This window comes from Parus major, chromosome 5, assembly GCF_001522545.3.
Source record: "Parus major isolate Abel chromosome 5, Parus_major1.1, whole genome shotgun sequence".
NCBI classification, from domain to species: domain Eukaryota; kingdom Metazoa; phylum Chordata; class Aves; order Passeriformes; family Paridae; genus Parus; species Parus major.
The window spans coordinates 23,903,985-23,931,948 of record NC_031774.1 but is presented as its reverse complement, the minus strand read 5'-3'; the positions used below and the strand labels follow the sequence as shown (position 1 = coordinate 23,931,948).

The following is a 27,964-nucleotide window of genomic DNA, read 5'->3' as shown; positions in this document are numbered from 1 at the left end:
CCGGCGGCCGTGGCTGGCGGCCCGGCCCGCCATGAGCAGAGCGCAGCTGACGCGGACGGGGATCCTGCGGATGGCGCTGGGCGGCGGCGGCGCCGACCCGCTGCTGCCGGCGGAGGGCGGCGGGGGCCGGCGGGCGCCCTTCCTGCTGCGGGCGCTGCGCATCGCCGTGGTGGTCTGCCTCTACTGGTTCACCTCCATCGCCATGGTCTTCCTCAACAAATACCTGCTGGACAGCCCCTCGCTGCGCCTCGACGCCCCTCTCTTCGTCACCTTCTTCCAGTGCGCCCTGACGGCCGCCCTCTGCCTGGGCCTCAGCCTGGGGGCGGCCTGCGGGCCCCCCTGCGCCGGCCTGCCCGCCCTCCGCCTCGACCCCAAGGTGTCCCGCAGCGTCCTGCCCCTCTCCGCCGTCTTCATCGGCATGGTCACCTCCAACAACCTCTGCCTCAAGCATGTCGGCGTGGCCTTCTACAACGTGGGACGCTCCCTCACCACCGTATTCAACGTGCTGCTCTCCTACCTCCTCCTCAAGCAGACCACCTCCCTCTATGCCCTTCTGGCCTGCGGCGTCATCATAGGTGAGGGGGAGCAGGAAGGGCTGCCACCCATCTGACAGCCAGCCCCGGAGAGACGGTGGTGGGTTGTCCTTCCCTTGGGAAGTCATCCTCACCTGCATGGCAGCTCCCTGGTGAGGTGGGGTAGCACAGGGCTCCGTGCCTTGCTCTGTCTCTGGCAACCAATTTGTGTGTCTGGAGGATGTAGGTTAACTCGTTAAGAGAAGAAATTGCTCTCATTTGACATAGCTCCCTTTTTCCTTTGAGCCCTAAAGCCTGTCTACTCTCTAATGAAGTTTAATTTGCCTTACCTTTTTGTTTCTTCCCCCTGTACAGGACATAAAATAGCAGGTGGCTTTCTCGCTGTTCCCAAGTCCTTGTTGATTATTAACTTTGGTAACAATAGCATTTATGTTAGCATCACTGGGACCATACATTAGAGCCAGCCAATTGTTTTTTACAGTAGGCTGAACACATGTAATAAAGGGTTAGCTGATGAAGCCAAGCATAAAACACCACCAGAAGATCTGGTTATGTGGTTAGGATATAGGGCAAGGCATTGAGTGGCTTAACAGCAATGCTTGTAAGTTCTCCATTCCAAAGGCAAAGTAACCCCGAAAGCTGCCTTCTGCTGAAGGACCATTTGGATGCCAAGAATGGTGAACTTTTGCTTTCAGTCTGGTTCCAGGTGTGCATGTATACACTTAGTGTTAGAGATCTGGATGTAATCAGATAAAAATAAGAGAATCTCATCTCCTTGGAAGAGGTGAACAGGACCAGAGCTACTGTATTTTCTACAAGTGATGCAAGCAATTGCCTTCAGCTACTCTTTTGTTCAAGCATTTCCCAGGAGTGTGGTGCCTGGCAGCCTGACAGGCTTTATCTAAGATGAAGGCTCTGTCCTCCTGGGTCCATCTCCTTTTGCCGTGAGAGTATTGCCTGTGTGGCTATAGCAGCACAGCTGAGTATCCCCTGTGGCCTGACACAAAGCCCCTCCTGTCTGTGCATCAAACCCATTTGTATCTGGGCTTAGTTTGAAGCATGTTAGATGCTTTCCATGCAACTTCCCATACAACCTCCAACAAGAAGCAGCTAATGAAAATGTGCTGTGCTCCTTCAGTAGCTCATCTCCCTTTTATGTTTTGCTTATGAGCTGGATGGGAAGAGGTCTCCCTCTCTGCCCTGGAGATGCAAAGCCTGTAATTCCTGTTTTGGAGGGGGTTAGACAGTGCTTTGCCCATCAAAGTTTAACATGGAGATACTGCACACAGTTTCTGCCTTTTGATTTTATTTTTTTTTTTTTCAAGCTTAATCGTCTATCCATGTTTTTACTATCTTTCCATCTTCTTCTCTGACCTATCTTTTCCTTCCTGTTAACAGTAAAGTCTATGAAGTTGAGTTTTTTTTAAACTCTGAAGAATATTTTTTCTACCTGTGTGTCAGTTTTTGTCGCTGTATTGGGAACGGCAAGAAGAACGACACAGACTCTCTTGGGAGTCGAACAGGAGAATTTCTCTCCAGTTTATTACCTCCGATCTTTTTTCTAGACTGATACGTGAAAGTACAGAAAAGTAAAACTTTTATTGGTTAGTAAACTAACACATCACCATCATTGGTCAGTGGGGTTCACCACCCCTCGACCTTCTCTTGCAAGAAAACAAGAAACTGACAAACAGCACCTGCAAGGCTGTTTTCTGTCTCTGAGGATTGTTTTAATTCCTCCTTATGGTTTCCCAGGCCACTTTCTCAGGCGAGAGTGAGAAAGTTATGCAGCCTGTTTTTCCACAAGCACTGTGCTCCCTGCTTTGTAGTTAGCATCCATAAGTTTTCAGCCTTTTCAATTAATAAAAAAAGAAAAAAACCTATAAAAAATACCTATATGCAAAGACAAACTGGAGTAGTAGTTTCTGAACTAGTGCTGCCTGCTCAGTGTGGGAATTAGTCCTCTGAAGTTGAATTACCCACACAATAAATTTCCTGCACTCCCAAAATAAGTCTTCCCAGGATACTAGTCATGACATTTTGTGGGTTCATTTAATAGAAAGGGGAAGCCCTTAAGCCTGTCTCTTGTGGTGTTTTCACTACAAAGTAAATGATGAATTTTTGTACGTTTTGAGCCTTTCAGCAGTTGTTCAGATGACGCCTGATTTGTTTGGTTGCAGGTGGCTTCTGGCTGGGTGTTGACCAGGAAGGAGCAGAGGGCACTCTGTCATGGACAGGTATATTCTTTGGGATCTTAGCAAGCCTTTGTGTCTCTCTCAATGCCATCTACACCAAGAAGGTGCTGCCTGTGGTGGATGGTAGCATCTGGCGCCTGACCTTCTACAACAACGTCAACGCTTGTGTCCTGTTCTTCCCCCTCATGGTGCTGCTGGGCGAGTTCCGCACTCTCTACCACTTTGACAAGCTGGGGAGCCCCAGTTTTTGGGGCATGATGACCCTGGGGGGAGTGTTTGGCTTTGCCATTGGGTACGTAACTGGACTTCAGATTAAGTTCACTAGCCCACTCACCCACAACGTGTCTGGGACAGCCAAGGCCTGTGCTCAAACAGTGCTGGCTGTTATCTACTTTGAGGAGACAAAGAGCTTCTTGTGGTGGACGAGTAACTTGATGGTTCTGGGGGGCTCCTTCGCCTACACATGGGTGAAAGGACTGGAGATGAGGAAGGTGCAAGAGGATCCTAATGTCAAAAGCGACGAAAGAAATGAGACTGGTGTGTAGGCAGCTCCTGCACCCCTGTTTTTGGGCCTGGGGGGGGATAAGCTTTGGTGCTCCTTTCCTCCTGGGGAGAAGAAGAGGAAGGAGCAGGAAAAAATGTACCTGCAAAGTGTATGGGGAGCTGTGTCAGGAACCAGAGCCAAAGACCTGACTGGATCATGTTTTATCTCACCCCGTGTCAGAGTCGGGGAGAGCATGTGTTGTAGAGATCGACTGGGGTACTTTTTTTGTGATTGTTTTTTAAAATGGATGTTGTTATTTACCAAATCTGGGAAATTTGCATCACAGTGGGGTGGGAGGGGGTGGGCTTATATCAGACAAAGACTGGAAGGGAGCTTTGTGTAGGTAGGGATCTAGAATTAACTGAATGAATGCAATCTGAAGTTATAAAATCCTGAACCTGCAGGTAAGGAAGAGGCAAGTAGCCAGACTATTTAGGTTAGACTTCAGTAAACTGTTCTACTGTATAAGGTTTTTGCAACAGCCGTTCTTCCTGTTGCCCCATTCAGTGCAGAGGATGAAAATTCTCTCCCTTCTGGCTATGTACAAGTCTAAGCAGCAGCAGTGCCTCCAAAACGCCTTTCCAAAGAGTCGGTATGACATCCTAATGAGGTTTTTTCCTGTGTTGCTTTTACACCTGGTTTCTCAGTTTGAGGAAGCATGCTAAGACTCGGGAATTAAACTTCTCATTCTCTCTTCATTGTGTCCAGTGAGGGAGCACGCTCGCTCCAGTGGCCTTTCTCGTGGAGGAGTGAGCTTGGCCCCTCTGTGTCACTTGGTGACAGGCAGGAGCAGAAAAGTTACTCTGAAACAGTTGCTGCTGTAGGGTGGGGATCCCAGTTCATTGAGAGTTTGCAACACTTCTTTACCCTATTTGTAGGGGGTAGGTTTGTATTGAATACGGGGTTTTACCCATTCCCTTGTTTCAGGGGAGTTGCTCCATGTTTACTTTGTAGCTTCTCTGGTCTTTGCATTTTGCTTTGTTCCTTTTAAATACCTCCATGGCCGGCTCAGTGAATCCTTCAATGTAATGAGTTCTGCTCAACTGCATCAATCCCTTTGCTTGGAACTTGCTGCTGAACAGATTTGCAGAAATCTTTGCCGAACCATCCCACCCCTCCATCTGGTTCTCTGCAGCAGAGTATATCTGTGCTGCTATTTCTGATTCCTGGGGGTCAGCAGCAACATCCTGTGGTGAACTGTGATTGCACCAGCTTTCTAAATCCCTGGCCCTTGTAAACATAAAGTTACTTTGATAGCAATCCTGGGCAGTCCGTGCCATTGCTTCATACCCTGCTCCGTGGATCCTACATGATGGGCCGTGCCCCGTGAGTGATGTCTGGCCACACCTACCGAAGAACACTCAATTTCTGCCCAGAATATGTTCCTGTTGAATTTGGGGGGGTGGGGGGTGAGGGGGGGGTGGTGGAAGGAGCTCCTGCTCCAGGTTTCATGGCCACAGGTACCTTTTCGATGCAGGCAGCCATTTGGGGTCCTTGAACATTGCTTTTTGTTGTTTTTTCCATTTTGTAATGGAAAAGGAGATTTTTAACACTGGCCTGTACCAGCCACCCCTGCTGACTAAACTCGGGGGTCGCTCTCAGGGGGTGACAGCGACATTTCCGGGGCGGTTCCAGGCCGGCGGCAGCTGCGGCCTCGGCCGCTGGGGGGCAGCACAGCGCTCCCGGCGCTCCGCGCGCCCCGCCCCGCCCCGCCGCGCTGATTGGCTGCCGCAGCGCGCGCCAGTCACGGGGTCGGCGCGGGGCGGGGGCCGTGGCTCGGGCGGCGGCGATGGCGGCGGCGGCCGCGCTGGGCCCGGCGCCGGCTTTGTGCCGCTCCGTGCACTGGTTCCGCCGCGGGCTGCGGCTCCACGACAACCCGGCGCTGCAGGAAGCGCTGCGGGACGCCACGTCCCTCCGCTGCATCTATATCCTGGACCCGTGGTTCGCAGCCTCCTCCGCCGTGGGCATCAACCGCTGGCGGTGAGTGGCACCGGGCCCGCGGGCCGCGCGTGGGACCGTGCGGGATGAGGAGGCTCTCGCGGCACCGGAGCGCTCTTGTGGCGGTGTGGGACGTGTCGGTCAGGCCGCAGCGGCACACGCTTCCGTGTCGGGCCCACTTACTGCACCCCCCGGCCCTCCCGCAGGAGAGCGGCTGTGCCTTGTCCGCTTGGCCTCGCCGCGGTTTTGCCAGCGATGCTGCCTCGCTGTGTGGGAGGATGCCTTCAACTTTATGTAACGGCATTAGACTTTATCAGTGGGGCGAGTATATGAGAGGAGCAACCGATGGACATTTAGCTTTGGGAAATTCCTTTCCCTGAATTTAGAGACGAGGGCAAAGAATCCGCAGCTTCGTGGCTGCACCACGCCTCCACTCTGCCCTTGGGATGCCGGGCGCGCGTAGGCATGTGCGCACGCAGCTCCGTTCCTCCCATCACTCAGGCTTTTTTAGGGAAATACACATCAGCTGCTGCTAAGAAACTAGAAATGAACCTCTATGGGCTTTCCCTCATCTTTGCAAATGGAAAAATGTATGGCATGGGTCATATCTGTGCAAAGATCAAGACCTGATGTACCTATAGCCAGTAACATTACATAATGCTGTTGTGTCAGGTCTCAGCAGCCTGAGCATTTGGAACTGCAGTTCAGACAGGGATTCTCCTGAGCAAGACTCCCGGTATACAAGTGAAGCAGATCTCCCACTACCCCCTCGGAGGAAGCCGACAGAAAACCACCTGGCTAAAACGCTTTGAGAGCTCTTGGCAATGTCACGTGGCTGTGCACTAGGGAAACTATATTTGTAATTGATTGCCTCTGCTGTGCACTTTAGCTTTGTTTCAAGGAATGGGATTGTATGGGTCATATCTGTGTCTTTCTAGAATCCCACAGCAGAGGATGGCTTAAAAATTGTAAATGTGCAGAAAGTTCCCTCAGTGTAATCATTTAAAGTACAGAAAATTGTGAATTCTGTTATAGGAGTCTGAATTGATCTTTCCATAGACCAGACAGGCAGCAGCAGACAGAAATGCCTTTCACGTGCTGCTGTTGTTGCTGACTGTCCTCATTTGGAAGAACCAAAGTGGTGCCACAACAGATTAATTCCTGATCTGTTTAATCCTTGTTTGTTTCCACCAACATTGTGAAGGGAGGGAAACGGTTAGGAGTCTTCATTATGTTGTAATCATGGAATATATGGGCAAGAAAAGTTTTTTAAAATAATGTTTTCTTGGAAGTGTGGAACTACTGCAGATGTCAGAAATCAGCACTACTGGCTGCTAGGCAAAAAACATATTAGCAAGTTACTTATGTTCGCCAAAGTTTCATTCATTCCTATTGTGAGCCTTGGCTTTGTTTTGCTAATTTTTAATCCAAATATATTCAGAGTTCTGTTCTTCTAAGGCAAATGCTTATGTTTTACCTAGTTCTCACAAATTTATCATGTTGAAAATCCTATGTTATTTAACTGCACAGTATGTGTGAGCCATATATGACTAATGCTTGTTAAAATTTTTACAACACCTGGGACATCTGTGCTTGTACTTAATAAATGGAAAGTGGGCTGGGGCTCAGGGGGTGATTTGTTTAGGTTACCTGGACCTGTTTCTGGGTGTCCTCCTTTGTGAAAGAGCGTCCTTCTTTCTGTGAGCCCTGCACACTTTTCTCCCCCCAGGAGCACAGAGCGAACTTGTTCTGTCTGGAAGCTCACAGTTCACATTATGGGTGGTGCAGTTGAGGAGAGAGAAGTTGCCACTTTGCAGTGCTGTTGCAGCTTGGCTTTCCTTACCTGTGGGTGGTCTTTAGGGAGCTGAGGCGGATACTCACTTCTGGCAGATCACACTGCAGAGTGGGCATGGAGGATGGAGGGAAAGGTAAGGGTTGGCAGGCTCACTTACAGACGATTGTATATTTGCCAGCAGTGCCAGGTGCTGAGGAGACACTGAAGTTTTAAAGCTGGTGTCTTTTGCAGAATTAGACAAAATGAAGTGACATTACTATGTAGATGGGATGTTATGTGTCTGGGAAAGTAAATATTATACATTTGGTGTTTTATAGCTTAGTGGGGCGTTAGTAAGACATACCAGTAAATGCAGAAAGCACTTGCATGGCTTTTAGAGTTTTGGGGTGAGAGGGAATAAATTAATGTCTTGGTATGCTCTCATCTCTGTGCCTTCATATGGTGCAAGCTGAATTGCAGTTCTCTTTGCAATTATTCAAAGTACAGATGATTCTTGCCTCAGGAGATCTTGGAGCTCAGTCTTGTGCTGCTGATGAGCTAGGAGAGTACATTTCTCTTCTGTGACATGGTGTATTTGTAGCTAGAACTGTGAAACTGGCACAGTTCTTGAAGCATTTCATTACTTGGAGTAATGCATCAAAATTTTTCTGCTTCATATGCAAAATCCCTTTTTGCCCCAAAACCTGTAAAAAAATGTACAGTAGAGAATTACATGGTTTATGTTTTTCTCCATGTAATGTGGAGAGAAGAGCTGACAAGTGTGTTTTCCCACCTCTGAGAGAGAACATAGGAAGTGGGTTGCAGTAAGAAGAAAATCCTGGAAATCTCTTGGATCTGGACAAGCACAAATTGCATATGAGTGAATGAAAGGTGGCTGGTGCTGCAATCTTACAGAAGTTTTCAGACAAACCAGAGATAAATATGAATTCTTGTTTTTTGGTTCTTATCCAAACTTCCAGTTTGATTTGGTGATGCAGATTTGCTGGAGTTCCATGCAAATTCTGATTTGCCTTTTAGCTGTAACCCATCTGACTGACACTAACTGCTGTTGTTTCTTCTCTGCAGATTTCTTCTCCAGTCCCTGGAAGATCTGGACAACAGTTTAAGGAAACTGAACTCTCGCTTGTTTGTCGTGCGAGGGCAGCCAACAGATGTCTTCCCAAGACTCTTTAAAGTAAGAGAATAGCTTCTTGGAGCATAATGAAGAAAAATTGACGACTTGGTGCTAAACTTGCTTTCACTCCATAATGACTGGTGATTGCCTCAGCATCTCTTTATAACTAGTTCTTCACTATAACAAAGTTTCTTCTTTAACTACAACTATCTATAAGGGCCAGCTTGGGAGCCAGATCTGCACCTGAACTGAAAAGAAATTAAGTTGTAGGGTATAACCTAGTATCAGGGTGCTCAAGCTTCTCTTTCTGGATGGTGGTCTTGAACTTTGTTTCACTAAGTCACCTCTCACTGGGCTGCTCTGTGACACACAGAGCCTTCTTTGTTGACAACTTCTTCTTTGGTGGTTATTTGCTTACTGCACTTTTTACCTAGGAAAACTTCTGTGTCCATAGACCTTTAGAGACAGCAGAAAAAACGTACACTGATCTGTATATGAATTGCAAATAGGATTTTGTGTTAATATTTCAAATTTCTGGAGTTTTATGTTAGCTGACTTTTCTTTTTCTGTTCAAAACTGCAGTTTAGTCATCTCAGCAGCAGGATGGATATAGCTTGGGTCCAAGCTTCCTGCTGATGTACTGTTTAGGATGTGGAATATGCAGTTGATCAATAACAGATCAGTGGGGTACATTTCTAAAGTGGTATGTCAGTGCTGCAGATGCCAGGGCTAACAAAAGTGTCTCCTTGAATATCAGGGTTTCTTATACAGTATCATTCTTCTCCATCCTGCTCTAAGATTGTATTTCCCAATGTCTTTGAAGCTTTTTGGCAATGTCTTTGATAGTGTTACAAAACTAAATTTAAAAAAAACATGGCTCCCAGTAGTCTGAGTTGGGGTGTCATGTGGGCTGTGCCTTACATATGGTTGACAGAACTGGTGTCCCCCAAATCTTGCTATAGACCAGCTGCCTAGGAGGAGAGGTAGCCTTGAGTCGGTACCCTCCTTCTGTAAATGGTTCTTATGAGTATCTTGTGGAGGAAGGCAGTACTGGGGAGAGGAACTGGACTGTGCAGATTAGAAGGGGCACTGACACTTACTTTGGCTTCTGCATCTTAACACATGGCACAAATTAGGTGCTGCTTTTAGCCTTTTCAGAATCTGGATTATTTTTATCTTTTGATCTGCAAATAAGTTCCGGCTAATAGTAGTTCATGCCCTCTTTAGTTCAGGGTATTCACAGGATAATTAAAACTTTATCAGAGAAAAATGCTCACTTTGGTTAAAGAACAAAAACTAGTTGGCAGAGTCTGAAGTTTGGAGAGATTGATTGTGTAATTGGCCAGAACTGCTTCTTGCTGCAGTCTGTTTTGTCTGGGCAGGTGAGTTGATGGATATCTCAGATGTGCTGTAACAGAGCTGAAAAAAGTAGAGGGATGTTTATGCTATTACATGGTAAATGTATGGCTTTGGTAGGGATTGGAGGCCTCTCCAGAGCTGCTGCACTGAACTCTGAATTAGCAACAGCTCGTGCCTTGCTGTCAGCTGTTGTGGAGGGGAGAGTTATGTCACATTTGCTACTGCAATACTTAGACCTAATGTAATTTCTGCTCTCTCTGCCAGTAGCTGAGCTGTGTTGTCACTAACAGTCACTGCAAAGGCACTACTGTGCATGGATACCATGACAAGTGTACTTGTTAGTAATGTGTTAACCTTTGCAGAAGTTTTTTGTCTGACTTCTGAATAAATGTCTGTAGTTTTACCTTTTCTAAAAAAGTGCACTGTTTGTTCACTCAAATGTTTTCATAATCGCTTTGGGGTTTTTTGCCCCCTAAAGTTTCTCTTTGCTCTAGGTTGTATACTAAGAGGCAAGTTGTCAGTCATGACTTTTCTTTTGTATATCTGCAGCAATTTACTGTCATATGGGTTTTCTCTTTGGTTGTGCTCTGCTTCCTCTGTACTACTGCATCACATAGAGCAGTGGCCTTCTCAAAACTCTAGGAAATACATTAATTTAAAATGTTGAATGCTAAAATCCTTCTAAGCCTTAATGTTTTTTTATTCCATTCTTTCAAGAAAGTAAGGTGTGTTCCTTTGAGACCAAATACATCTTTTCCAAGCCTTCCAGTTGATACTGGCTCTCTTATAGAAGAAAGAAAAGTTTAAGATATTAAATCATGTAGGAGGAGGGGAGGGCCTGGAATGTGTCTGTCTGACTCCCGCTCTCAGTTGTGGTTGTTGTCATGTTCTTACTTGGAAAAATGGATGGAGAATCTCTTTAAGATCTACATTCATTGGTACATAACTGGTTAATTTCTCTGTCCTTCCTAAAATTAATTTTGGGGCTGAATGCAAGTTTAAAAATGTAAGTGGCTTGTACAGTTGTTTTCTATTTCTAAATCCCCTTCCCCATCTTTGGCGTTATTTTAATGGTCTTCAGGGAACTAACCACATTTGTTCTTTGTGCTTTGCATCTGTTTCACAGGTAGAAAAGCCTCTTGTGTATACAGGGGTGATTTAGACTGTCTCATTTGGAAAATGTGATTCCTAGTTGTGTGAGGGTTTTTTTAAAATGTCTGTAGATTTCTGGTTGTGTTTGCTAAACAAATCTGTGGGCTGCTGCTCTGCTTGATGTGTGTCTTGGGAGGGTCGCTGTGGAAACCATTAAACCTCTTCTCATAGGATTCATTTTCTGAGAAAAACTAGGCCATAGACTTTGAGAACAATCCGTGGTCTAGAAAAGCCTGGAAGAGGCTGAGTACTCTTTCATAAGGCCTATGCGATGTAATTTGTGAGGGATCTATTAAAGGTATGAAGATCAGAATAAGTACATGGCTTGACTATGAGGGTTGGAACTAGGTGATCTTTAAGGTTCCTTCCAGTTCCAGCCATTGTATAATTCTACAATTCTAAAATAAGTCCAAAAAGGCAGGTCTTTAAATCTGAATTGCAGTATCACACTCTACTGTGCACACCAGAAAGGTTCACTCAATTGCTGTCCTATGTCCTGCAATTTCCTGTTTCTTTCTGTTTGGGTTGGACATTGGTTTCCTATTGTGTGATATCTTTAAAGAGACATCAGGAAAAATTTAGTATTGGTTTTACTTAATGTCTCCACATGAAAGCACAGGGGGTTGAGCAGAACTTCTGTTGAGGGAGTTTTCTGAAATGCTTTCTCTGCAAATGCTGGAAGAGGATGGTAAGGTTACTTCAGGACAGCATGTGCAACAAAACGTGGTGTTGGTAGGCTCAGGGGCTGAGCTGAAACATGAACAGTAATAGACAAGAACTGAACCTACTCTGATGTGTTTTAAACCTGACATCTACAATAGCATAGCAGATGTGATCTTTGCTTGAGCTGATAAAATTGTTGCTTCTTTGGTTATCTCAAATCCAGATTGCTGATCCTCACAGCAACACTCTCAAAGCTTCCAGAACTTTAAACTGCTCAGGAATTCTAAAATCTTCATTTGTAATTATGCTGGTTAGAAACAGTCTTCTGCTTGACAGCTGAGTGTATTGTTTTTCTTGCAGGAATGGGGAGTCACTCGTCTCACCTTTGAATATGACTCAGAGCCGTTTGGAAAGGAGAGGGATGCAGCCATCGTCAAACTGGCCAAGGAGGCTGGTGTGGAGGTGGTGATAGAGAACTCCCACACCCTCTATGACCTGGACAGGTACGGGGAGAGGAAGGGCAGACATGCTGGCTGGGCTGAGCTGGGATTGTCTTGTCTGCAAAGACTTCAGTCTTACATTACACTGATCACTGTCATCCTGAGTGAGCCTATAAGGATTACTCTGCACACTCCACTTTTGATTAGAACACGTCAAAGTGCTGACAGTGACGTGAATGTACAGAAAGGTGTTGCCTCAAGCTTATTAAAACTCTGTACTTGAGTTTAATTTAATTTGCTCAGCTGTGTCCTATTGATTGCTCTCCTTGAGCATGTCCTCAGTGTATGGACTGCTTTTTTTCTGCTTCATTGTAATAAAGGTAGTTGAGCTGTTGTCTCAAACAGGTTATGAAAGCAGGGCTTTTAACCGATGGATGTGTCAGGACAGCTGGAAGAAATAAAACAAGGTAGATTGGGACAAACTTTCCTTTTTCTAAAACCTGAATGCTTTGTCTTTGTTGTGTGTTGCTGTGTTTGTTGTTTTGATGTTGAATTTTATATATTTACTTCTATGTATAATCTCTCTATATCTATGTGATTTTAAATGGTGGTGACAGTCTTTCAGCTAAGACTCTAAGGTATGCTTGACTTCAAAGTCAGTATAGTGTTTCAGTACTATTCTTACAGGTAGCTTTCTTTTTTTCTTCCCCCCCTTTTTTTTTTTCCCTTTTCTTTCTGTGTGACTAGTACCAGTAATGCTGATTGTAGATTTTTCTCGGGTAAATCTTTAACATCCATAATTTCTTATGTGAAAAAGCTTTGCCATTAGCAAATACTGTGTGGAAATGTTTGTCTCTGGAGTGAGAAGGATTCTTGCACCTGTCTTGTGAGCGGGTGCTGCTTTCTAATTCTGCATGAGATGACTATGTTTATTACCAATGTTTATTACATCCTCACCTCTCCAATGTCAACAGCCATCACATTCTTCTTCATGTCACCTCTGTCTTTTCCAAAGTGGAGAGTTTCCGGTGGAATCTGTTCTAAATCTCTTGTAAGTTTGATCACCTTTCTTTATACTTCTGGGTATTTCTAGAGACGGAGAGCAGTGGTGAAAATGGCGACTAGTGTGCAAAATGCAGAAGCAACATGGATTTTTAGAGTGCTATAATGTGTCTTGTCTTTTCCTAACAGTCAGTAGCATTATTTCTGCTTTTTCCTGAGCGCTGCTAAACATTAAACTGATGTCTCAGGGCTTCCTTCCAGAATGGTCACAGCTATTTGAGAGGCTGCTACTGTATAAATAAGTTTAGGATTGCATAGCTATGCATATGGAGAAACAACATGACCAACACTGCAATTTCATCTGATATTTTTGGCAGCTGGTTATGTGGCATACAGGGAAATTTTTAAGTTTCCTTTTATCTTTGGCTATCCCAGATAGCTTATTGCGTCAGTAAACTTAATCATCATGTTCTTTTTTGTCCCTTCCCAATACTTTGTAAAAAATATTAAGCAGCACAAGCCCTAGCTCAGCTCTGTCTAGAATTTTTCTTCCTGTTGGAAAAATAGATTCCTTCTCTAATTCTGTATATCAAAGAATTTTCTGTCTATGTGGACCTTTTTCTTTATAGCAAATTATTGTGGTTTCTTTAATTTTTTTCAGTGAGGGATCTAGTCAGATGGCATCTCAAAATGCACGTAGTATATATCAAGTAAATCTCCCTTGCCCCAGGCTCAAATGTTTCTAATAGATTTTCAGGCACATCTTCCCTTTTATCAAGGCCAAATTAACCCTCCAGCATATTGCATATATCCATGCATTCACTGTTTCCATTAGTATTTTCTACCCATCTGCTTAATGCTCATATCAGTATATTCATTTGTCCCTCTGATGCCCCTGAAATGCTTTTACAATCTGGAGTTGTATTTACTTTATTTTTTCCCTCATGTATTTTGACAGTTTTATATTTCATGCAGCAGCTATTAGTTTGTGTATTTCATGACATCCTTTACAATTTCTGGGTGAATATTTGGTGACCCTGGCAAGATTTTCAAGCTTAGCATTGTTTTATGGAACTTTTTCCTGGTCTCCCAATATGTCACTTCATCTGATACATTTTTTGAAAAAAAAACAACAACCCAAGAGTCATAACCTCCCTAGATACCTCCATAGTGAATACACCTGCAAAAATATACGCAGGGGTTTCCTTGTGCTGTTACAGTCTCTCCTTTCTTTAATAAGCTGATCACCTCTTTGTCCTATAAATATTCTGGAGTGTCTGTAAAGGGGATGTTTTTGGTTGGTTTTTTTTTTTAATACTTAGGCTTTTTTTAAAAGGTTTCTCAAGCTTTCATTTAGATTAGGTGGTGCAAGAAGGCTGTGGTTTTTTATTTAACCTACCAGAGTTTGGTAGGTTTCTATCATTGTCTTAATTTTTCCAGAAGATTCTGCCTGTGTTGTCTTAGTTGATGCTATTCTTTAATTGTTTTGACTCTTGTGATCTTTCTGGAATACTTTTTCACATCTGTAAGGTATTGTTGCTCCTGGAAGGGTGTTAAATTGATGCATGCAGGCAAGTGATAACTAACATTTTCAGCTACACCTTAGCACTAAGACTAAATTATGAATTGACACTCCTTGTGGGTTCCTGATTTCTTGTTCCATGGAGCAGTCATTTATGGCAACTAGAAAACTGGGTTTTGTCAGGTGATGGGGTGCGATAGATATCCAGTCTGTGTGGATGCACTTGAAGTCTCCAATTACTTTGACATCTTGGTTCTTGGCATCTCTGAGATTTCTCAGCAGGTGGTAATATAGTTTTAATACTGTATTTCTCCTGGAAATCCCAGAGTATCTCTCCCTCCAGCTGTGTTATCCAGACATCTAACTCAGGGTAAGCCTTTTCCTCTGCTCACCCTAATGTTTTTCCTACATAATCAGCAGGTGGTAATAATACCTGGTGGTGGCATCCTACTTCTCATCTTTCTTTAATCAGGTTCCTGACAAGATTGTCAGCCTGGTTTCAAACAATTTAGACTCATCTTTCACTCCTACATAAATGGATCCAGCACTTCTCTTGTGCCCTGCAGTGTATTCCTGGTACCACCCCCACCAGCTCATTTTAAACTTTTGCCAAGAGCCTGCTCAGTTAACTTGTGAATTAGACCAGTTTTACACAGTAGGAAGATTACAATGTGCCCCTTGTTGGCACTGCCAGCATAGTTGTGTGATTATTCAGAGCATCTTTCACGTGTTCTTCCCCAAAACAAGAAGAGGTGTATAGAAAATGAACATCAGTGCTGAAAAATACTCCTAAGAAAATCTGGGAATTCCCAATCAAGATTAGCCATGTTCAGATTGTAGAAGTCAGACAGAAAAGATAATATCTTCAGTATCATTTTAGCCTGCTCATAAGCCTTTAGTTGACAGTTATTCTGACAACTTCCAGGTGACAGGTTGTTTTGTCTCTTGCCTAGATCTGCCTGCTTTCTTCTCCTTAGGATCGAAATTCTTTGTAGTGTTTACTGATGGTCAGCACTGTGGTTTCTGTAATCCCAGGCAGGCTGGGTTGTTCAGTGGGAGTGGTTTAGGTCAGAAAAGAACACTGTGATCTTGTGTGTTTGTAGCATGCATCAGGATCAGCTTTTCCTCACATACCCTAGCCTAAGGCTGAAATCACAGTAGAATGTGTTCTCATAGGAGCACGTACTAACTCAAAGGAACCAAGCATGGGGAAGCGTGCATGCCTTTGTGCTTCTGCAGTTCCGTACACTATGCCAAAAAGGTGTGTTAGTTCTAAGAAGATTTACTCAAACTTCTGCCTGCCACATCTTGTTATTCTATCTTGTCCTGTGTGGTGCTCTGGTGTCAGGTGCTTTCCCCCACTGCTGATACTCAGCCTGTCATCAAGTCACTCCTTCATCTCTCATCTTCTCAGTATGTGTTTCTGCAGAAGTTGAATTGTTTGTTCTTTGTTCAGCATCTGTTGGATGGACAGATCAGTTGGTTATCGCTCCATCTCCTCTCTGAATCTGTAGAAATACCCTTTGTTCTATGTACAGAGAGCCCTCCATGAGCTCTCTGGAGCGGGGATTTGGATCAGAGCAATTGCATAAGCTGGCGAGGCTAACGAAACAGTCCGCGTGAATCGGTACTGGGGTGCTTTGGGCAGCCTGTGTGCCGAGTGCTGGCAGCCAGCTCTTCCTCCTGCAAGGAAGCGGGGGAGCACATTCAATCCCTTGCCAGAACCCAGCCTCGTCGTTTGCAAGTGAGCTGAGGTGTCAGGTGTTTGAGGCCAGCAGCTTTCCTAAGCCCATTAGCCATCCTGCAGGGGCACTGCTGTGGAGATAATTCAGAAGATGACACCTGTGAGGGCGTGCATTCGAGTCTGCAGACACTCTGCTGTCACAGGTGACTGATTGTAGGATACCTTTTAATCACAGCAGTGCTGGAATTGTTTGGGCAGGTTTGGGTTGCCTGCTTTCCTGAGGTGAAGTGTGACTGTGTGACTGATGGTAAAACAGACCTTCATAATTTCTGGCACCAAGGTACTACTGTCAGATAGTGCTGGGCAGCATATTTCTAGTTTGGTAGCACAGCCAGTTTTGGGTATGCTCACTAACTTAAGGTTAGGTTCTGTGTGATGAATACAGTGGTTATCTGTTCCACTTCAGGAAAACTGGAACAACTGCCACATGTGACAAATTGGGCTGGGGGAGATGAATGAAGTGGGGGTATTAAATCCTGAAGAGGGGCCTCCCTTTTTTTTGTCATTAAAAGTTCTGTGAAAGTGTGGCCTGGATTAGAAGGTCAGTGTGAGGAAGGAAAGGACTCCTGCTTGGAGAGCTTCCTGTACAATTCTTTGTACAGAAGGCTGAACAGTACTACAATACCCAGTAAGTGTAGTATAATATCCCATATTGTGCAATACCTAATATTCAATAGTTCTTTTCCTGGCAGTATTATGAATGGTCCAGATTTAGTGCATCACGCCAGTGTCAGCTGCTGTGAAATGTGCAGCTTGTCCTAGTCCTATCTTAAAATATTTGTGTTCCAGATCCAATAACTCTTTAGGAATTCAGGAGCTGTGCTAGGTAATTTCACTCATAGTCACAACCTTGAGGATTTCAAGTACAGACACTAGCATCCATCTGCTAGTCACAGTAGCTGTCTGTCCACAGAAGTTTTAGCTGTGGATCTTGTACCATGGCGTGGATCTCAGACTGAATGGCAGCTTTAGCAGGAATGAAAAAAGAGGTAGTACGGAAGAAGTAGCTTCCCTGATCCCATCCCATGCCCATTTTCTCACGGCAAACAGGGTGCAGCTTTGTCAGCTTTTTTGTTTTGCTTCTGTTTTCTCTTCTAAGCTCTGAATTCCTGTGGAAACAAGCAAGCCTCTCTAGAGTGCTGTAACTGGAAATGCCTCACTTAGCCAGTGGAAACACTGATTTTTGGGGGATCTTTGGCTGGTCATGTTTGGGTACTCACTAAGCAGCCACAGAGAAGGGTGTGGTGGGTAGAATTCGTGAGTTCTGTCATTTCTTTCCATCACTGGGGTGGAACATGGTGATAGACAGCAAAAAGTGTATGCAAGAAAGCAGAGATGCGCTCTGGTGTGGTGATGCAGGACAGAACGTGTTGGCTGTAAGGCAAATGCAAATACATCTGTCTCTGTATGCCTGTGTCAGAGGGCTGTGCCCACACCGTGGCCATGTTTATAGCCTGGCACTAAAAATGTACAGTACTTTGCACTCTGTGCACATCCTGGTGTCCCTCCCTCTCTCCCTCTCTCTCTCTCTCTCTCTCTCTCCCTCTACCTCTCTCTCTCTGCCCTGTTCGTTAATGTCGTTATCTCCAAGCGCTTACAATTTAGAAGCAGAAAACCGGGAGGAAGCTGCAGGAGGCTTCATTTTTAATCTATTGAGCCGTGCTGCCCGTGGGGGAGGCTCCGCTTCCCTGGGCCGGGCGTGTGGGAGGGCTGGCTGCCGGCCGGGGCCGCTCCCGGGGCGGCGGGGAAGCCGGGTCACCGCGGAGCACACGTGCGGGAGCGCCCGGCGTGTCGCTCCTCCCCGCCACACGTGCGGCCCCGGGGGAAGGGGCCGCACATGGCGCCCGCCCGAACACTCGGCTTTAAGCCCGGCCCCTTGCATAAGTTGTTGATTGTAATGGGTGGGGAAGGCTGCTGTGCTGCAGCTCCTGTGTGAGCAGTGGGGTTGCCTGCCTCCGCTTTATGTAATGCTGGCGATCCCTGTGCTATCGGCTTTGCTGTTAACTCCTTCCACTCTTGCCCAGGAGAGGGGTTAAAAATGGAATCCTTTAGCCTGGGGAAGTTTGCCTTCCCCAGGGGGCTCCTCAGAGCTCTCTGTCCCAGGAAAAAATAAGACTGCATGGCCCCAGCAGGCTGTGGATGTTAGGTGAAATAGAGGAATGTGTAACCTTGACTGTTTTTCCATAGTGTGATCTGACACAGGTTAATACCATGAGACGGGGCTGCATGTGACCTTATAGCATGGAGGAGGATAGTGATCTCTCTAATCACAGGGGGAGAGGAGTGATGCAAACTGGGATTTGTCTCATCCCAGTTTGCATCCCAGATAGGTGGAGGAGGCATCCCTAACAGGCTGTCTTCTGTGTCAGACAAGAAGGAAGTAAGGTCAGAATCAGATTAGGATATCACGAGGTGTCAGGAGAGCAGATGCAGGTCTAAGATTTGCCACCTTGGGGAGACAGAAAGGCAGTAATCAGAGATTTCATACAGGGGTCTGATGAGGAGCTCCAGGAGAGAGGTCTGATGCTCAGCTTGATTCAGCCGGAGCTGCTTTGGGTTTTCTTTTTTCCTATGGAGATGAGAAAGTAAGCGATATTTTGTCTTCTGATGTATTTTGGGGTTTTGTTTGGTTGGTTTTAATATCCCTTTGAGGGATGCATCAAGTGAAATATATGTCTATAAGGATTTCTGTATCCAGAGTGAAAGGCTATCCTGAGCAGAGATAGCAGGGTCCAGTTTGGATGTCATTTCCTTGTGTCTTCTGTGGGAGTGAGGCTGTGTTGTTTCACCTTGTTTATTTTACCTGCAGAATAATTGAGCTGAATGGCCACAAGCCACCCCTCACCTACAAGCGCTTCCAGGCCATCATTAGCCGTATGGAGCTCCCAAAGAAGCCAGTGAGCACTGTAATAAGTCAGCAGATGGAAACATGTAAAGTGGACATCCAGGAAAACCATGACGATGTCTATGGGGTCCCATCCCTGGAAGAGCTAGGTATGTGTCAAGAGTGAAGGCAAGGACTACTGCCAGCTGAAACAGGATCTAGTGGAACTGTGTCCAGTGGGTGGCACATGTTCTCACCTGACATGGGCTGCCTCTAGCCATAGGATGGCCTAATTTTTTCAGTAAGTGCCAGACCTTGTGATAACACACTGGCGTCCCTTGCACTGCTGTTAATGCCCAGCATCCCCTTTAGCATTGCTCTGAAGTGCTCTGCATCTGTCCTTGTGTTCTCTGTTGTACTGAGCATGTAACCACTGTACTAGGGTCTCATGTCCTCACCAGCTGCTTTCCTCCTACTGCAGTCTCAGGCACACTGTGTAACAGACCTGAAGAGGTAAGCTGACTGTGTACCAGGTTTAGATAATTTCATTCTGTTATTGCCAAGCGGCACCAATTTGGGAACTTAGCAAGACAAAAGATATTACAAAAATTTCTTTTACTCATCCTGCTGAGCCTTGCAGTCCTGTAAGACTTGAAGAAGGAAAATTAATAGCTGAGGCATGAGGAATGCAAGATTTAGATCAGAGAAGTGAATTTAAATGAAAGGGAAGAAAGGACTAATGCAGAATACTGTCTGTGTGTCTGTGACAGGAGGCTCCATACCATCTTTATAGGAAGTATCTCCTGGTACCTTAAGGCACGTTTTCAGCAGTTGTGTAAAAGCACGGGGCTTCACAACAGGAGTATCCTAAGGGCTGCAGTCCTGCATGGATCTACTTTCTTTATTGTCTGGCCAAATGTGAGACTTCCTGTAACCTTACACTGCTCTGCTTGCTGCCAGGGAAGGCTCCTCTATCTGCCCAGAGCAGTACAGACAGACTGTATCATTGCTTCCCCCTTAGCAGTGGTTCTTTTGCATTAATCCTGTGCCTTCCCCAGCACCAGCCTCAGCAGAATAGGAACCTCACCAGGAGCAGCTGGGCTATCTAGTGAGCTGTTGATGGCAAGGTGTGTTGTAAGGCAGAGCTGTGGAGCAGATGTTTCATTGCCAGCTGCTCTGGCCTTTGGAGCAGAGCCCTGTGGGTAGTGCTGACACACCAGAGAGAGTGCTGGCTGTGAGCAATGGGGAAAGTCACCATAAGGCTGCCTGAAGCATTGAAGGGAGAGGCCTTTGAAATGCAGTGTCATGAGCAGGCTCTCCCCATATCCTGCATTATTTCCCTGCTGTACAAGGATTAAAGCAGCAAGTAAGGCACATTAGGCAACAGTAGTATGTACTGTCTCTGTTGTTAATGCATAATCCCATATCTGTGCCTTTTGTTTAGGCATGGCTTCAAGTTTTACAAATTTCTTTCTCTCAGGCTTTCCTACAGATGGTCTTGCCCCTGCAGTTTGGCAAGGAGGGGAGACAGAAGCTCTGGCACGGCTGGATAAACACTTGGAAAGAAAGGTAACCTGTTATTTTAAGTAGCAATCCCTGCAGACTGTGTCTCCAAATAAAAAATGTCGTGTTGCCCATTACCCCATTCCCTGTTCTTCTTAGCAGTGGCCATAGCATTCACCTCTGGAAAGGAGTGTATGCTGTTTTTGGAGTATTCCTGTCATCCTAAGTTTTGTGTGGAGCAGGGAGCTCATGGACTTCCTCAGGTCCAAAAATTTATAGTATATTATTTGTGCTGCTATTTGAAGCATATTGGACTCTTTTCCTTGTTTCTACTTCTCAGTTTTCTTTAGAGGAGTGCACACCTGGAAATTCTCCTGTTGAGTTGTGTAGTCCCTGCACACTGCACACCATCTCTTTTTTTCTTTACCTGAGGCATTAGTGTGAGTACATGCTTATAAAAGAATGCCTTCCCCTATAGGGAAGATTAGCTTCTTAATAGGTTGTCTCATGTCTGGCATTCCTTGAGGCCCTTGCTGAAATGATCAAATTTTTTTTCAATGGGGCTGGTGTTCTTGATTATACAGAAGGCAAACAGTTTCAAAGTAATGAAAGGTGACCCAGCTGCCAAAGCATGACTCACTTTTAACTATTTTTCACTTCTTTAATGCTGGTGACTTGATGTCATTTTTGGAAATCAAAGCATAAATAATTGTGCTGGAGGGAATAAATTATCAACATAATGCTCCATATAAGGGTCTGAATTTCCCCAGTTTTCTTGTTCAGTGTGTGAAATGAGATAGACATACCTGGACATAAACAGTTGTGTTAGCTTGTATCCCTAGGAACTCTCAGGGCTGTTAGCTCCTGTATGCAAAGTAAATTAATCCTCTTGGGCAAAATAACTGACTGGTTTAAATCTTGGAGCAAAGGTTTTGCTTTTCTTGAATGGGGCCTGGGGGGTGAGATTGCCTGCTGGAGATCTCTCCCAGGAGTGCTTGGAAGTAAATAGAAGAGACTGTGCTGTCAGATGTAAATTGCCTCACCACCTGCACAGAGACTTGCCTTTAGCAGTGTCCCACAAATATAAGGGGCTTTTGCTTCATTTCTCCTGAATCTGTCTAGGCATGGGTTGCAAATTACGAAAGACCAAGGATGAATGCCAATTCATTGCTGGCCAGCCCTACAGGACTCAGTCCCTACCTGCGTTTTGGCTGCTTGTCCTGCCGCTTGTTTTACTATCGTCTTTGGGAGCTGTATAAGAAGGTAAGACAAAAGGTTCACCTGGAGGGCAAGGTGGGGGTTGAGCATATCATGAGCATCATGCTGGTTGCCAGACAATGTGTCAGAATTGGTGCAAAAGATACAGTTGCCTCCCTAGCGTTTGATTGTTGGGCTGAGCTTGTTGCTGTTACAAGAGGAGGCTTTTGGGTAAGAAAGTAATTCTCCTGTATGTACTCACATAAAGGCCTTAAATCTCTGAATCTTTTTCTTCAGTCTGGACTTCTGTGTTATGAGCCATGGAGAGCCTTTTACTGTTAGTTTTACATCATTCCAGCCACTTGTCATAGTACTGAGTGAACCTGTGTCAGTGCTCTGACTTCACCATCTGGGCTTTCTGATAAGGCGTGATCTGGCACTGAGCTCCTTTGTGGCAGTGGTCAGTAGTTGACTTGGGAAGTGTGTGTAAATGCATGGGTGCCTCACAGCTCAGCTTCATGAAGCCAGTCCTTCTGTGCTTGTGGACACCTGTGTTCCCTCTCCACAGGTGAAGCGGAACAGCACACCCCCCCTCTCTCTGTACGGACAGCTTCTGTGGCGGGAGTTCTTCTACACAGCAGCCACCAACAACCCAAAGTTTGATCGCATGGAGGGGAATCCCATCTGCATACAAATCCCCTGGGACAGGAACCCTGAAGCCTTGGCAAAGTGGGCAGAGGGAAAGACAGGCTTCCCTTGGATTGATGCAATCATGACCCAACTGAGACAAGAAGGGTGGATCCACCATCTGGCCAGGCATGCGGTGGCCTGCTTCCTGACCAGGGGTGACCTCTGGATCAGCTGGGAGTCAGGAGTCAGGGTGAGTCCTGGCATTTTTAGATATTTGCAGGAGGCCATAAGGAAAACAAAGTCTCCCTGGCACTTGCTGTGAGGATGGACACACAGGTATGGCTCTTGCTTCATGTGTAAAGGTGCATGGAAGAGCGGATTTGCTAGAAGGCTCTTGGCCAGCCAACAGCCTGACTTCTTTCTGCCTTCTGCTGCAAGGCTCTGACTGTATCACAAGCCTCAAGTAACCATAACTAAATGTGTTTGGGACCCACTGGTAAATACAGACTAGGGTTTTGGGGCCTTTTAATTTTGGGTTTGTTTTTTTAATTTGTTTGTTTGTTTTTTTGTAAAAATTTTCTCAGTCCCTCTGTTTTCTTTGCAAGTTTAATGTCACTTCTTAACAGGATGTTTTTCCTCATTATAAAATCTATCACCGTGCCGGTCAGGGAGCACTCCATGATTGTGAAATCTGAGTCTAGAGTCTCTCAAGGAAAGAGGTAAAAGACCCTCCTCTTGGGCCATCCGAAGGTACAGACAGCTTGAACCTACCCAGTGTACATACTGCCCTACGCAAAAAGTGGAGGCAGGGCATCTAGTCACAAAGCTGACAAAGAACATAATTGAAAGTGCTGCCTAAAATGCAGCATCTGTGCATGGATGTGAGTGAGTTACTGCTGAAACCTTTCTGCCTCTCGGTGGTAGTGTGCTCTGGGACCTTCAGAGGGGTTCTTCTTGCTTTGGTGCACATTCTTCTGTGTAGCCTCCTCTCCTTCCCAAGGCTGGTGCTTTACACTTGTTACACCTGCCAGGCTAGGATCAATACCCAAAGCTTGCTGCAACACTAGGTAGTGATTTAGTCAGTAGCTGCATGAGATAAGCCAGCACTTTATTAGTGTGAGCAGACCATGCCTCCCTAAGTGAAAGCGAGGTACAGGAAGTGAGATACATTGACCAGCTCACTGACTTCAGCCAGCAGATCACCTCTGTCCTGCTGCTCTGTTCTCATAGCTCAGTGCCTGCCATCTGAAAGAGCATCTTGGGTACTACTGCCACAAGGTCCTGCCCAGGGAAGGTCTCAGTGCATTTTTCTCCAATTGCTGCAGGTGTTTGACGAACTGTTGCTGGATGCAGATTTCAGTGTGAATGCAGGCAGCTGGATGTGGCTCTCATGCAGCGCGTTCTTCCAGCAGTTCTTCCACTGTTACTGTCCTGTGGGCTTCGGACGTCGCACAGACCCCAGTGGTGACTATGTAAAGTAAGTGATGTTACTGGAGCTGATCTTTGTTTCTGGATCTGTTAGCCAAAGTCAATCAGTGGTTCACAGGTGCAGGGCACTTTCTGCGTGTGCTACACTGCTTTTTACATGTGTTTGCAGGAGGTATCTGCCCAAGCTAAAGGGTTTCCCCTCACGATATATCTATGAACCATGGAATGCCCCAGAGTCTGTGCAGAAGGCAGCCAAGTGCATCATTGGGGTGGACTACCCCAAACCCATGGTGAACCATGCAGAGACCAGCCGACTGAACATTGAGCGCATGAAGCAGATCTACCAGCAGCTGTCACGCTATAGGGGCCTCTGTAAGTACCAGCAATTGCAAAAGTTTGTGTCTTTAATAGAAGATAAAATGCTGGGAGGAGAGGTCGTGATTGAAAATGGGTATTGTCTCTCTGGCCTGTCCTTGCAAGAGGAAGCAGTGCCTGCCAAACCTATTCAACTGGTTTCCAGGGAGAGCTCCATTATGAGTTTGGAGCTCCAGAGTGGAGTTTAAGGCCAGAGAGCTACTGATAGCATGGCACCATCCACATACCACCAGTTGTCTGTTCTTCACTTTGTTAGAAACCCTAAGCACTGTATTCTAAATAAATTCACTGCTGGATCATGGTGTGTGTCTGTAGTCAGCACTGGGTCAGTGCAGCTCTAAACTCCTCCTGCTTTGGGATGTGGGTGTGTTGATTGGTGATCACTAAGGTATTTCTGTGAAAAACTTCTCCCAGCCCAGGTGTGTTTTGTTTCTTATCTAAGATCCTCTTGCCATTCTCTAGGTTTACTGGCATCTGTCCCTTCATGTGTGGAAGATCTCAGTGGCCCGGTCACAGACTCAGCTTCAGGGCAGGGCTGCAGCACTAGTACAGGTGAGTTGGAGCTATTTGTGTGCTTTTGGTTTTCTTGTCACCTTAAAGGCTATAGGCAAGAGAGGATCCTTTTCTAATAAGAAGAGGGTGTGTAGCTAGGAAAACATAGGTTACATTCACATTCCTTTACACTTTCTTTAGAAGTCCCCATGAACCTTAATTTCTAAAAGGGCTAAAGAATAAGAGTTTGTTAATCTTTTATTGCCTGTATGGGATCATATGCAGCCATTTGAGGGAGAAGTGCAGATCACTGTAGGGTTAATCAGGTATGATTAAGCTGTCCTCTGTCAAAGGATACTTTTGTGGTTTTTTCTGGATGGCTTAATTCTGCTTTTAACAAAGATTTTTTGTTAAAAGTTTTCAGGGAGGCTGTGACCAAATGTCTCTGTGCTTGTGCAGTCTTCTTTCTCCCAGCTCTGTGGCAGATTTGGCCAGGGTGTGCTTCCAAGGCCATCTAAACACAGGGGAACCATTGCAGTAAGTCTTCTTCCTTCTACAGCAGTGAGGCTGTCTCAAGCAGACCAGGCTTCTCCAAAACGCAAACATGAAGGAGCAGAAGAGCCATGCCCTGAAGAACTGTACAAACGAGCCAAAGTGACAGGTCTCCCTGCGTCAGAGATCCCTGGAAAGAGTTTGTGATTGTGAGTACTTCCTAGCATGATCTGGCTTAAACTACAGTTTGAGAACTTCCTGGTTCTGGAAGAACCAGAACTTCGTGGTTCTGGAAGCTAACAAGGCTCAATCTTTACTCCCACCATTTTAATGAACAAAATGGACTTCCTTGTGGAGGCACGTGTAAGGCTCCTAAGTGTAATTCCACAGCCCAGACGTAAGGCAGTGGTCTGCCCCGCTGGTTGTTTGGGTTTTGTGTAACTCGCTGTTACTCCATTGTCCGGTGGATAGCGGTGCCCTGCTGCTGGAGCCGTCACAGGGCACAGTTGTTGGTGTGTTTGCTCTTGTGAGGCTGCTTCTCCTTCCACAGAGTGGGCTCACAGCCAAGCTTTCCCGTCTGGTGAGGGTATGGGCTAGAGCAGGAGAGCAAGCAGGTCCAGTCATCTGCCTGCAATGCTCTGATCCCAGGAGGGAAGGAGCTGGTCACATGTTCTGCCAACTTTTCAGTATGACAGGGAAGGTCAAGGCAAATTCTTTCTTTTACTTTCTCCTACAGCCAACGACAAGCACCTTGCAAGTGAAGAGGGAGAATGCTGACGAGGTGACCAGAAGAGTAGGAACTGCTGTCACAGAGGGACTGGAACTTGAGATCTGCAACAGAAAATCCTGGGTCTCATATAAACTGTGTAATTCCAATAGTTGCCACAGAAGGGCACTGCATTACTTGTGCTTGGGAATATTTGGCTCTCTGGTCTCCAGAGGGCCAAATACATCGCTTCTCAGCCATGCCCAAAATCTGCCCACATTAAAGAGGGCAAGAACATTCTGTCAACTTGCTCGCTCCCAGGTGTATCTTTCTTTTCTGACAATGGCTCAGTGCACATGACTTGATGCATTGATGTAGGAATCAGCATCTGCTCATCTCAGAAATAGTGAACATCCTTTCTCACCAATAGTACTTGGTGATGATGTATGCTGATGAATTCAATTTATAGCAGAAGTTATGAAGGAAGCTGCTATAATGTCAAAAATAGAGTAACTGTCCTATGAGAGAACAGGGAAAACTTGGTATTTCTTTCATTAGGCTAGGGTGACAAGGAAGGAAATGTTTTCTGAGTAAATCAAGGTAATGCTTATGTGGGATGGAAAAAAATGAAGGTCAGCTGTAGCACAAGAACAGATACACTTGAAAGGCACTTAAAACTTTCCCTGCAGAAGAACCTTGCCACTGAGGGGTGAGCCCAAGTGTTTTTGCCTGGAATGGGGGGCTTCAGAGCTCTTTGACATCTGGGGAGGAGGAGCTCTCTAACAGCTCCCTGAAAGGAGGCTGTAGCCAGGTGGGGATTGCCCTTCTCACAGGCAACCAGTGAAAGGACAAGAAGACACAGTTTAAGCTGCACTGAGAGAAGTTAAGGTTGGACATAAAGAAAAAGTTCTTCACAGAAAGAATGGTTGGGCATTGGAATGGGCTGCCCAGGGAGGTGGTGTAGTCACCATCCCAGGGGTGCTTAAGAAAATATTGGATGTGACCATGATCTAGTTCACATACTGATGTTAGGTGATAGGTTGGACTCAATAATATCAATTGTCTTTTCCAACCTAGCTAATTCTGTGACTGAGAAAGAGGAACTCTTCAGAGAATAAGATCATGCATTGATATGAGCAAAGCAGTATCTCAGAATAGATCTGATCCAAGTAATAAGGAAGCTACACCTGGGCCCAGCATTCTACAGCATTTCCTTCCCTGAATGAGAGCTCTCAAATGAAGCCTGTGCCTGGTGTGTAGCCTGTGCAGTGCCTCATACTGATAGAGGATGTATTACACATCAGTTCCGTGAAGTGAGTCTTCCTCGAGCTCAGAGTCCAGCGACCATTCTGTTCACTCTTTTCTGTATTGGCATCTGTGTTTTGAATTTCCATACCGTAAACTCCTGTACCTGCCCGCTGCTCCTCCTTGCCACTTGCATTCACACTGGTGCTTTGTAGCCTAGCAAGGTGATTGTGTAGCTTTCCTGGCTCTTAACCGTGCACTCCTTGCCGGGTCCTGTTACTTGTCAGGTCAGCACAGAGCTGACAGAGCTCCTCTGCATGCCACCAAAGAGTACAAGGGAGGGTAGTACTGCAAAAGATTCTCTCTCATGGCTGTTTCCAAGAGAAATTAGATTGAGTAGCTTGTCCCGTGCAATGGGCTGCTGTTGGCACTGTTTTCATTTGCTGTCCGAAACCTTTCATCCCTGCCTGACACAGATAGTGTGGGGCTATATGTGAGCTTATGCAACTAACTTCTTGGGGAGTACAGGACAGTTGTCTCCCACTGGGATAATCAGATTCAGTTTTGGAGCCTGTGTTTGAACCCAGAGCAACAGGGCTGCAAATAGAAACTGAGTCAAATGTACCTGAGAAACCTGAAGTGGTTGAATTGAGTCTGTGAATAAATTTAATGAATAGCTGAAGAACCTTTCATTCCCATTCCCTGGGGTATTGATCTTACGTTCTTTTTCTGCAGAGAATCCACTGGGCAGACTGAACAAGTAAACAGTCACTTTTCCTAACCTTACTTTATTCTAAGTGACACTATTCATAGTCTGGCTGGTGGATAACCCAGTCATCAGCAAGTCTTGTCCCCTCCAGTCTGACCCAGCTGTTACTCCCATTGTCTTGGGGGTAGAAAGAAAAAGAGATACTCCCCTACCCCTGTCTTCTGCTGCAGAGAGAAGAAAGGGGGGAAAACATGCACTTTGTACACATAGGTTACAAAAATTGTGACTTCTGTCATTTGGAGAGTTTCATGTTTAGGCAATGGTCTGTAAATACAACTTTTTATAAATGTCTTTAACCCTCA

General features: G+C 45.6%; 2 protein-coding genes across 5 annotated transcripts; both read left to right on the top strand.

The window, feature by feature from the left end:
• On the top strand, positions 1-4,530 carry SLC35C1 (solute carrier family 35 member C1). Its single transcript, XM_015631501.3, has 2 exons — positions 1-575; positions 2,714-4,530. The coding sequence occupies exons 1-2, from the start codon at positions 32-34 to the stop codon at positions 3,271-3,273; spliced, it is 1,104 nt and encodes a 367-aa protein (XP_015486987.1). The 5' UTR covers positions 1-31; the 3' UTR covers positions 3,274-4,530.
• On the top strand, positions 2,715-27,964 carry CRY2 (cryptochrome circadian regulator 2). 4 transcript variants are annotated; one of them, XM_015631500.2, is made up of 12 exons: positions 2,715-2,770; positions 8,071-8,179; positions 11,654-11,796; positions 18,811-18,995; positions 20,306-20,394; positions 21,451-21,591; positions 22,094-22,405; positions 23,481-23,632; positions 23,753-23,955; positions 24,421-24,510; positions 25,010-25,151; positions 25,679-27,964. In XM_015631500.2, the coding sequence occupies exons 1-11, from the start codon at positions 2,763-2,765 to the stop codon at positions 25,147-25,149; spliced, it is 1,572 nt and encodes a 523-aa protein (XP_015486986.1). In that variant the 5' UTR covers positions 2,715-2,762; the 3' UTR covers positions 25,150-25,151; positions 25,679-27,964. The 4 variants fall into 4 exon arrangements, with proteins under 4 accessions (XP_015486986.1, XP_015486985.1, XP_015486984.1 ...); XM_015631499.2 differs by lacking the exon at positions 2,715-2,770 and adding an exon at positions 5,040-5,252 and having other exon boundaries at positions 25,013-25,151; XM_015631498.2 differs by lacking the exon at positions 2,715-2,770 and adding an exon at positions 5,040-5,252.